Source organism: Ovis aries, chromosome 3, assembly GCF_016772045.2.
Source record: "Ovis aries strain OAR_USU_Benz2616 breed Rambouillet chromosome 3, ARS-UI_Ramb_v3.0, whole genome shotgun sequence".
Lineage (NCBI taxonomy): Eukaryota > Metazoa > Chordata > Mammalia > Artiodactyla > Bovidae > Ovis > Ovis aries.
Genome location: NC_056056.1, coordinates 41,925,804 through 41,937,233, shown reverse-complemented (window position 1 = coordinate 41,937,233; position 11,430 = coordinate 41,925,804). Strand labels below are relative to the sequence as shown.

Below are 11,430 nucleotides of genomic sequence, written 5' to 3'. Positions count from 1 at the left end.
TTTGGCACTGGGAGTTTTTTCCCTGCGCCGGACTGGGGACTGAAAAGCGGAGTAAGGGTAAGAAGGTCCGGGAAGAAGAGCGCGGGGCGTCGCCGCGGAAAGAGCACGGCGGAGGCCGGAGCCCCTCGGCGCCTCGAAGACAAAGGCGGCGCGGCTGTAGCCCTAGCCGAGCGCGCCGACCCCGCCGCGCCGCGCCGCGCCCTGGGCGCACGGCCGTCTCTTCGGGAGCCGGTCGGAGAAAGAGCTTCACTCCCCGCGGCTCCTGACCCGGGCTCCATCCGCGAGGTCTGGGCTGCTCCGAGCCCGAGTCGGGTTTCGCTTTCCAGCGATCATAAATAGCTTCGTGTTTGTAAACAGGCGCTGGGGGCACATTCCCGGCTCTCGGCTCATTGTTCCCTCCCTTCCTCTCTCACTTCGCGCAGGACGCCGGGGCTGGGGCTGGGGCCTCCGGGACTAGGAGATGGGGAGGTTCAGACCCCCAGAATGAGAAAAGACAAGCATTTGCTTTCTCGGGGCGAGTGTCCACCTCTGACAGCAAAAACAAAACAAAACAAAACAAAAAACTCTTAAGCTAGATCTGCAGAAAGCCCCAGCCATCCCCACCCCACGTTCTCAGAACTCCTAAGCAGACCCTTTCGCAGCCTTGCTCCTGCTCTCCTCTTCCTCTTCGCTCTCGGTTTGACTTTTATACGTGGAGTATTGGTTCTAAGAATCCACTACTTTCTGCATCAGCCCCCCCCCCCTCCGACCCGAAAAACACAGTCAGACCCCAATAATTTCGAGGAAAGTCAGGAAGTCTATCCGCCGAACCCTGTGCAAAAAACACTCCCGCTGCGGTTTGTCCCGCGTTTATTCCCGGTTTATTTCAAGAGAGCTTTGGGGAGAGAGTCTGGAGGGGGAGGGAGAGAAAAGAATACGGAAAATAAAACCGGCGGCGGGGGGCTTCTGCCTGCGCTTGTGCGCGTGTGCCCTGGGTGTGTGGGTGTTTGTGCCTGGGCGTGCGATTTAATGGAGCGCCTTTCTGCCTCTCCAGTGCGGCCAGAGCTCGCTTCGCGCACCCACCCCTGCCGAGGAGTCTACTTGCTGCAGCCCAATGCATTGTGTAAGACGCGACCTGTTATGGCCACCACTACTTCCGGGTTCTAGCATTCTGGTCGGAATCCACCTCTCCGCCTGTGCAACACACACTTTACACACGCACGGGGACTGCAAGCGGGCAGCATCGATCGTGGCTCCTTTAAGACAAACTCAGACAGACATTTTTTTTAAACCTCCTCCTCTAATCTCCCTCCAGTGCAGCAGTTGCAAAGACGGAGAGAGAGAGAGAGAGAAAGAGAGAGCGAGCGAGAGAAGAGAGAAACTGATTAGGAATTAGGACTGATTCAAGGGAAGCGAACGCTAGGGCTTTGTGCATTTGAATATTCACATTTGAGGTGTTCTGACCAGAAGAAGACAGAGCGGATGATCATTCATTCACCACGTTGACAACCTCGCCTGTGATTGACAGCCGGAGTGGCAGAAAGCCATGAGATTTGGTAGTTGGGTCTGAGGGGCGCGCTTTTTTTTTTTTTTAACTGATTTTTTGGGGAGAGAAGATCTGCTTTTTTTTTTTTTTTTTCCTTGCCCCTGCTGCTGTCTTGGAAACGGAGCGCTTTTATGCTCAGTGACTCGGGCGCTTTGCTTCAGGTCCCGTAGACCGAAGATCTGGGACCAGTAGCTCACGTTGCTGGAGACGTTAAGGGATTTTTCGTCGTGCTTTTTTTTTTTTTTTTTTCCGGGGGAGTTTACGTATTTGTTTCTTTTCACACTGGCCTTAAAGAGGATATATTAGAAGTTGAAGTAGGAAGGGAGCCAGGGAGGCCGATGGCGCAAAGGGTACGTATTAAAAAACAATTGTGGAACTCAAATGTGAGATTAAATTGAAACGTGGCTGAAAGACACTGCTAAAAAGTTTCCTTTTTTCTCTGTCTTTTTTTGAATGAGGCTCCTAAAGCCGTGGCCTAAAGCAAGAGGATTTAGTCAATGCATTTGTAGACTTATGCATGTTACATGTAATTGTTAATTCAAGTAATCAAGTTTCCTATAGGTTCCTAACCAGCAGCTATATAAATAAAAATACAAGCTCGGACAATCATCTGTTTAAAAATCAAAAAGCGCTGGATACTTGATGTTATATAGCCTGAACATTCAAGGAGCAGAAGTTTAAAGCTATTTTTAAACTAAAATAAGCAGTGAGAAACTTCTGATATGTTATTGATTATGCTCTTTAATATCACTGGAAGGGTTTAGCATTTTTAAGCAAATAACTGTCATAGTACAACAGTTTTGGGGGGGGTCGGAAAGCATTCATCTTTTTAAAGTAATTTTAATGTACGTGACTTTTTATACAAGGTAATATTTTGTAAGTTTTTCTTAGCAAAGCCCTACACTAATTGGATACTAAGCACACAACTATTCACTTTAAAAATGCAATACTAATTTCCCCAATATTCCTATTTGAATGGAAATGTAGTGAGAGTAAAGTGAGACAATGACAACCCAACAGAGGTAGTTTCTTTAAAGAAAGGGGATCTACAAAAAGCCTTCCTTGCATAAATTGTGCCCTGGCCCTCAAAGCGCTGTTTGCAAAAGAAAGTTACTAGGCTGACACATTTTTTCTTTACTCCTTTGGTTCAGGCAAATGTCAGCGTTCTTCCAAACTCTTTTCACACCTCTGGCTTTAAGGAGATGAAAGTGGCAATTCCTCTTTGAAAATCATTTCACTCTCGGTGCCTCCAAATCTTGGGAAAAGAACTTGCCTGAAATGAAGCAATGAGAAAAACCTCAATAGCTAAATTTTGCACACAAAAATAATGACAATATGAAAGTAGTTTTTCTGGAGAAGGAAGATGGGGGGGTGGTAGAATGAATGTGCATTTACTTTTAAATTTGCTTTAAACCTGATGACTAACATCTACCTCACTGCCTTCTAGTTTAGGGAGAAAGTTCATAGCAGTAGAAAAAATGTAGTGTAACTGCTCCAACTATACATTTTCTTTTAACTCGGGGGTAATATTGGCTAATTCTAAATTCAGCCCTAATGTCCAAGAGAAGTTACCCTTCTCTGAGTTTCATTTATAAAGGGGGCAGTTAGTTTTGTATGATTTTGCAGAGTTTGTCTTGGAGAGCAAAGGAAATGCAGTGTCTTGCAGGACTGCCTAACCCCACGCTGGCAGGGAAATAAAATGAGAAGCCTGTCTGAATTCACGTGCTTGGCTTAGCTGTTCTCATCGTAACTTTTTTTTTTTTTAATTCTCCCTGATGGGAAGGGGCTGTGAAACTAGGCAGGTTTGTTGCACTGTCCTGGCACGTTTTATTATTGTGATTTTGAATTTCCTCCTCTAGAGACATGCACAATTTACCTTCCGCCCTCCGGGAGAATGCCTCCCTTTCTTCCTTCTTTCTTCCTTCCTTCCTTGCCAAAGGATCCTGAATTTCTGACTAGTTGATAGGGACACAAGTTAGGGCAAGACCATTCCATCTAGCCGAGTCTCACTGAGAATCCTAGAATTTTTACCTTAAAAAAAATTTTTTTTTTAATGAGAAATCTCCATTACAGAGAGGCCAGGCCCCCGAATTCGGGGTTAAGGATCCAGCTGGACTGACGTTGTATAAGCTCCGTGCCCTGCTGTCTGCCCTATGTGCCTGCCTGGCCTTCTGAATCTTGTTTCTCTCCCGTTTGTCATGCAGTACGACGATCTTCCCCATTACGGGGGCATGGATGGAGTAGGCATTCCCTCCACGATGTATGGGGACCCGCATGCGGCCAGGTCCATGCAGCCCGTCCACCACCTGAACCACGGGCCTCCTCTGCACTCGCATCAGTATCCGCACACAGCCCACACCAACGCCATGGCTCCCAGCATGGGTTCCTCGGTCAATGACGCTTTAAAGAGAGATAAAGATGCCATTTATGGGTAGGTACGACGGGCAGCAGGTTCAGCAGTTTCGAGGCGAGGCTTTCTTTCCCCATTTCCCTTTGCCCTCGATAGGAGGAAAGTCAGAGCTCTCTGGATTTGGAGGTACATTATTCGGTGACTTTTCATTCTCTTTGCATGGAGATTGGGGGAGGCGGCCAGCCCAGACGCCCCCCGCCCCCGTCTCCGCTCAGGCTCCGGGCGGGTCCAGTGTCCAGCTCCTCCGAGGCCATGCCCGCGGAGGGGTCGCCGTGCGGAAGTTGCCAAAGGTCCCTCGGCCTCCCACCACCCCCCGCAGACTCCGGCTCCGTAGTTCAGCGGGTTGGAGTCCTCACTTGCTCGACTTCTCGGGGAGAGTGTTGGGGATTTCTAAACGTAGGCGCCTTTGTGTTGCAACGAAACTTTTAGTTTAAAGGAAAATCTTTTAAGCCACTGATTGTTCTGACTTGCTAAGTTTACTCAGCCACCGTATGCTGGCCTTGCCACCGCACAATAAAATCAAGGGAGGACAGTTGCAGGTCAGGCAAAGGGGAACAGGCTTTGCATTTATGGAGTTTGACCACTGTAGTCGAGGAGAGGAGCTCACTGTGAATTGTTACAGACCTTAAGAAACTTCTGGCCGTTTTAGGACTTTGTGTTTAAGGGCGAAACTTGCAGGATTTAGAAGTAGATGCGGGGTGCTCTCGGCCGGTGTAGTGTTCGCTGCGGTTCACGCCGTGTTCTCCCGGGCCCTGGGGTTAGACCAAAACCCTCTGAAAGTCACTGTGCCTACTGTGTGCTGATGTATTATTGGGGGACCGCTTTTTACTTTGCAGCCACTTTTATTTTTATTTATTTCTTCTTTTGAAAAACAAAAAAATCAGGTAACACTGACCCTCCCCGACTGGAAACCCTTTCTGCTTTATCTTCTGGTCCCTTGTGCCATGGGCTTGTTGAAATCCCAGCGTCCTCTCCGCAGCGTTAACTGCAAATGATTTAGGCTCCCGGACAGAACATTTGGGGAAGCTTTGAAAAGGACCCCAAACTGTTAAATTCCCAGCCGGGCTGTGAGAGCTAATAAAAGACTCGAGACACCTCTTTGGGCATTAGAAGAGGCTTTTTTTGTTTTGTTTTGTTTTTAATGGGCTGAGATAAGCAACATCTAGGCCCCTTGCAATACTCGCTGCTTTGCCATTACGTGGGGACAAAATGAAAGGCCTGACCGCAGGCACATTTGAAGGAACTTTCTTAGGGGGTGGGAGGGGGGCGGTGGGGACGGTCGGCGAAGAGAGGGAAGTGTGCCGGGAGACAAGGAGGAGCCCTCCGGCCCTCTGAGGGCCTTGGGGTCAGGATCCGTCGTCCAGCCCTCTGACAGTCGGTCGGTCTCACAGCCAGAGAGATCCTTGCCCCAAGTTAGCTGAGCGCCTGCCTCCAAGGTCCCCAGAGTTTGAGCTTCCCGGGCCGGCCTCAACCCACTTGAACGAGATTTCCCACCTCCTGCGCCCGGCGCCTTTCTCCTCTTCCAGGTCCTGGGTGTGCATCGGAGGGCCGAGGGCTGGTCGGGGTGGGAAACTTAATTCAAAATGGCTGCTGGAACCGCTTGGGTTTTATTCTTAGCAAATGTTACTAATTTCTCAGGCCAGATAGGCTGAACCGGTCTTCAGATACGGTCCATGGCTTAGGGCCTCCGACTTTGGGGGGCCCAAGGAGGAAAGGGAGGTGAGCAGTCACCTGGGGGGTAGGGATGGGGGAAGGGGAACAAGGAGATGTCAAAATCAGGGAGAGGGAGGTCCCCGTCTTGAGCTCGTCCGGCTGTTTTTCTTGGGCTCCTTGTTTCACTGCCGCGGGACTAACCATTGTGTTGTTTGTGACTGTTGTATTTTCTTGCAGACACCCCCTCTTCCCTCTCTTAGCACTGATTTTTGAGAAATGTGAATTAGCTACTTGTACCCCCCGCGAGCCGGGGGTGGCGGGCGGGGACGTCTGCTCGTCAGAGTCATTCAATGAAGATATAGCCGTGTTCGCCAAACAGGTCAGCAAAATCAATGTTTCAAAAGTAAAAAGAAAAAAAAAAAAGAAAGAAAGAACCTCCCTCCACCCGCCCCCCGCCCCAGCACATTTGCAAAAGTAACCAGCTGAACAGTCTGCCCTAAGCCAGGCCTTGTTACATCTTCCCTGAGGTTTTCCTCCTAAATCAGTGTCTGTTTGCGGATGCCTGAAAATCACCCCACTTCTGACCCACTCCCGCGCCCTAACCCGACGCAGAAAGCTCTCTCTGTAAAATGCGACCCCAAACCCCCAGCGCAGGACCTTCCTTGGAGTTGGCGAGCTGAGCAGGGATCTCTCAGCAGCACACTGCTAGGAGAAGTAACCCTGTGCTCTGGGCTTGTTTTCGGATTATTTGACTCACACTGAAGGGTTTCTGCACGGGACGAACTCGGTGTCACCGAGTCTGTCCCAGAGGTTACATCCTGCCCCCGACAGCGTAATGAGGCAAGAAACTAGGAAGGCGACCAGATTTCAAATGTTTCTTTCTCCCCCCCCCCCCCTTTCCCCTCCCTCTCCCCTCTCCTTCTCACTTGTATTTAGATTCGCGCAGAAAAACCTCTCTTTTCTTCTAATCCAGAACTGGATAACTTGGTAAGAGCGGACCCCTTACTCCCCTCCCCACATCTTCCCTTCCCCACCCCCGCCTTCTCCCCAAGCTTTGCTTTGAGAGCCCTGAGGTTTCTAGACCCGTCCTCCCGTAGCTTGCAAGTGGGCTGCAAGGGTTTCCATCCACCCGGCAAGTGGGCCGGGACGGGGTCCCGGGGAAATAAATTCACCTCCAGAGGGGCCGGGTGAACCGGCGCAGGGAAACGCGAGCTTTTGTTTTTTATGACAGCCGGGCAGCGCGGCTCTAATCAGCCCGGGGATTTATCTCCGGGCCTGTCAGCGTGTGTGCTTAAACTTTGCGGACTTCCCAGCCCTCAAAGTCGCGTCATGAGGGCAAGCAACCAGGCCAGACCCCCCAAACCACCAGTTTATCGGAAAGGTGTGCAGAAGGCGGCAGAAAGTTTGCAATGTGAAAAGCCAGCTTGGAGACTATTGGGAATATTTTCCGTGCACGCCTTCCAGGGAAATACCTTTGGGAGTGGTGCAGGGGCAGTGGGGCTGAGAAAGAGGGGAGCTGTGGGCAAGAAGAGTGTTTATGACCCCCACTTAGATGCTTGGTTGTTGTTTTAGCTGTTTTTTTCTCCTTAAGAAATATAAACCTCTAGATGGTACCCAGTCGCTGCTGTTAAGTTTTAGTGTTATGGCCATAAATCAAAATAACTCTATTTACTGGGGGGAGGGGAGGGCTGGGGATGTTAGAGCTATGACAGCCAGTTTTCTGCAAACTACGAATGGGGCCGCTCATTCTTTTTGTATCTTTGCAGATGATTCAAGCCATACAAGTATTAAGGTTTCATCTGTTGGAATTAGAGAAGGTAATTTCTCTGGCTTTTTTTCTCCTTTTGCTTCCCCCTCACGCCCAAACACATAGAAGGGGAGGGTTCAGAATGGCTGAAGTTCAGGCTTTGAAGATATTTGCATAAACGTCTTTCTTTCTGGTAATTAGTGTCAAGGCCAATCTTTGAGTCCATTTCTCTTTGCAGTTTAATTACAATTTCAGACACTAAAACTGGGATCACAAACGCCCTAGCCTTGTATTCATTCTTAATACCTTGCTGGCTTTGTGTAAGTAGTTGCAGGGCTCTGCATCCCCTTGGATGCTTAGAAAGCTATCCTGAATTTGCTTCACAGGTTGTACCTTCTCTTCTTCCTCCTAGTCTTCTTTGCTACCTCTGAGGGGGGGAAAGTTTTGTTTAGTTTTAGTGAGTTTCTGGAAGACAGTCTGAGAGCAGTGGCGGGTCAGATACAGGGGGAGAGGCGGAGTGGGAGCGGAGTGGGAGGAGGAGTGGGCAAGGAGTGTGGAGGAGGCGGTGGGGGAGGCACTTTAAAGGTTCTTCCGAGACAAAGCAGAGTTGATATTTGTGTCAGTTTCTTGAATCTGGAAATCCTGCACACATCCCACCTTCACACTCAAGAAAGGGTGTGGGATAACATGATTTTGCTAGCTGTTCTATAAATCTCAGCAATAAAAACTTAATGCATTGTAATTCAAAGTAACATTAAATTGCAAGCACACTGGGGTTTCTTGTGAATTTTTGCATGTCAGTGATGCCTGTGTCCTGTAAGACACCGCTCCACCTATCCCTAAATATTTTGAAGCATTCTTTTCCCTTAAAAAATTAATCAGTTTGATACCTTTTTGTGGCTGTAAGGGTTCCCCCCACAGACACCATATCATGAGTCTTTTTTTTTTAAAGGAAGCATCCTAATATATGCTTCTTATAGATAGAAACCCTAATTACCAATGTTAAAGGGACTTGGGTTGTCAGGCATATATCCTGTACCAACACAGTACTGGTCCTTTATATACATACATATATATGTATATTTAATTTTTTTCTTAGACATGTTGGAAAGGATTTATGATAAAAATAACTGGACAAAATTAAATAGTTTACCTTAAATGTCACCCACATAGGTCACCTCTTTAATGGCCACGGCCCCAGGAGCAGATGAATTTAACACGGGTGTTGAATATGTTGTAGCCTCTGAAGCATCTTGTCACTGTCAATTTTCTGGGATATCTCTATTTTGTAAGAAAAGAAAGTTATTCCTAATTCTGGATGCGTCTGGGGGTCTCTGGAGGACAATTGCCCTGTGTTTCCCCTATTTAGAAGTTTGGATCTCACAAGGGGGGTGGATTGCACTTGTCAATGTCATTTATGAACTCCTGATTATATTTCCATTTTTTTATTTCTGTCATAATGTAGGTACACGAATTATGTGACAATTTCTGCCACCGGTATATTAGCTGTTTGAAAGGGAAAATGCCTATCGATTTGGTGATAGACGATAGAGAAGGAGGATCAAAATCAGACAGTGAAGATATAACAAGATCAGCAAATCTAACTGACCAGGTATGCGCTTTTCAATTTCAACATCCCTGGGAAAAAAATCTGTATGCATATTGCTTGCTGGATCACTACCACCTCCTTTTATTATTTGCATATGATTAAGTCCCTTTTAGATACATTTCCATCGAAATGAAAATTTTTGAATAATGTGGCTATTATTGCTTCATTAAGGCTGGCTCTGGGATTCGACCTGGAGAGATGAGCTTGTAAAAGCTTTGCCTGCAAACTTGACCTGTTTCTTGTCGCTTTTAATTTTTGTCTTTATTTTATTTACCCTCTACAATAATGGGAGTGTTAACTGCCAGTGACCGCCTCTGGTGGTAGGGCTTTGTTCTGGAGCATTTTTTCCCCCTTCTCTCTCAAAGAAAAGAAAAGTGTAAAGACTGCTTATTTCTTATTTTATTAGGAATAAACCCAAGATAGGTGGTCTGAGAGAGACAGGGAGGGTTTGAAATCTAGCAAATGCTTGCTATTTTCTCCCTGTCTATACGGTTCATTAGCCTGTCTTGTCAGTTTTCCTCGGCCGAACGCTTCTAGACCTCACTGAACATTGCTTTGTGCAGTGCTCGCTGCAAGCTCGCCCATTTTATTGTACTTAATAGAAAAAATAAGACCAGGCCGAGGTTAGAAAAACAGATAAATATGGACGTTTCTCCTCCTCCTTTCTCTTCATCCTCCAGCCGGTACGTGCTCTGGGCCCTCTGGGTTGGCAGCTTTTGGAAGCGTCTGCGTCAGGGGCTCCTTGCGACTCCCTCGGTGTGGCGGTGTGGCGGTGTGGCGGGTGGGGGACTTCGCGCCGCCCTGCTCTCGCTGCCGGCCTCCGCTGGCTTCGCCCCCTCCTCTCTCGTCCTCCCTCCAGGCCCTTCTTCCGCTGCGTTGCTAAGTGGGGACGACTTTTATTTGAAGTTGCTGGGGGTGGGGGTAGATTTCTCTCACCCCAACACCAATGTTTGTTCCTAGTCCCTCTCTCCCTCACTCCTGTCTCTGTGTCGGCCCCAAGGAGTTGAGAAAATGCACTGGAAGTGAAAACGTGAGGAATGGATGAGATGGAACAGGGTTCAGGACAGCTTTCGGTTGCGAGTTATGGCAGGGCGTCTTGAGATCTGGGTGGCGGGCCTCCTGCGCCTGTCCACCTATAAGTGAAGGCCCTGAGTTGTTTCTCTTTCTGACTTGGCACGTGAGTCCTGTCTTGTGAGAGAGAGCAGCCTGCCTTTGTTAAGCCAAAGGACAACCAGTCATACAGTTTTTTTTTGCAAGCTCTGCCATGATCACGGTTGGCCAGCGACTGTCTTGCAGAGTCCTTGCCGAAGTGCCCGACTCCTCGTATGGGTGTCGTCTTCACGTTTGCTCCTCTCCCTTCAATCCCTTCAATCCCCAATCTGGATTTCTCTGGGTGACCCCCTCGGCAGAGGCGGAATTTCTCCGTTTTCCCCAAAGAAGTGGAGGGTAGGCAAAGCTGAGCTTTAAAAGCGTCAACCTCGCCGGGTCTTTTCTAATTGGCGAGTTACAAACTTTCGGCAGTGTAGACGAGTGCCGGGAACAGGCAGCCTGCGCGATCCTGGTGCTGCCCCGCCGAGGTGGGAAACCAGCAAGCGGCCCCCGGTCTCCACCCCGCCAGCCGCTCGGCCTCCCGCCTGGTTCAGGCTGCCAGCCCTCTCCCCGGAGCTGTTAAATGCAGATTCCGCTGAGGAACCCTCGGGTAGCTGCTGTTGAATAAAAATTGTAATCCAACAAGCCTAACTAGAAAATGGGATTCTAAAAGCTCCGGAGTGCTGGGCACATAAAGCTATTTGAGCAAATTACAAGAATCGCTTAGGGGCATGAATGAAATCAACACTTTAATTGCCTCCAAAATGAAGATTTATACCCCATTTTCCTCAACGAATCATTATTTTATTAAAATCAAAGATAAAGGATCAGAGTTAGGGGTGTTTCAGGGGGTACAAAATTGGTAAAACAAAATTGGGTTCCTCCTTTACTCCTTAGGTAAACTTTTGTTACTCAGTTACCTTTATTTGAAACATGCGCATTGGTGGGCAGTGGCCAGGGGTAAAAACTGGTACTTCATTCTCCTCCCCCAACTATGGAGTGAGCAGCGTGCCTCCCTCCCGGCCGCTGAAGAGTGGGGGCTTCGCAGCTCTGGCTAAGCTCGTGGCTCGGTGGGCCTGTGCGCGTGGGCGCGCTCGCGGGACCCTCTCGGGCTCACCGAGGTCTCAGTTGGGCGCAGGGCAGCAAACCCCAAGTCTGTGCTTTGGAATTGTCCGTTTCCCAGAAGGCAGGAGCGAGTGTGCCTGGGCTCCCTTTGGAGACGGGCGCGCAGAGCGCGGGGCGCACGCGGGACTGTGCCTCACTCGCGGGGTGGAGTCCCCTGTCCTGGGAGGTGGGACGGAGGGAAGAGGCACTAGGGCCGCCTCGTGGGCGCCAGTACTTCTAACTGGAGCCGGCTCGCCGGTCCCCAGGGGCCGGGCGGGGAAAGGACTGCCTCG

General features: G+C 49.1%; 1 protein-coding gene across 9 annotated transcripts in view; it reads left to right on the top strand.

Annotated features, from left to right (window-relative positions):
- The first annotated feature begins 1,191 nt into the window (after positions 1-1,191).
- MEIS1 (Meis homeobox 1) overlaps positions 1,192-11,430 on the top strand; it is a 146,823-nt gene continuing 136,584 nt past the window's right edge. For 3 of the 9 annotated variants that reach the window (XM_012168162.4, XM_060413858.1, XM_027966688.3), the window contains exons 1-6: positions 1,192-1,875; positions 3,730-3,956; positions 5,826-5,967; positions 6,525-6,575; positions 7,355-7,405; positions 8,801-8,947. In XM_012168162.4, the coding sequence (XP_012023552.1) occupies positions 1,864-1,875; positions 3,730-3,956; positions 5,826-5,967; positions 6,525-6,575; positions 7,355-7,405; positions 8,801-8,947 (630 nt within the window). In that variant the 5' untranslated portion in view covers positions 1,192-1,863. Of the gene's footprint in view, positions 1,876-3,729; positions 3,957-4,002; positions 5,462-5,825; positions 5,968-6,524; positions 6,576-7,354; positions 7,406-8,800; positions 8,948-11,430 lie in introns of those variants that run through there. The other 6 variants (XM_042245979.1, XM_060413859.1, XM_042245978.1 and 3 more) reach the window with 5 other exon arrangements.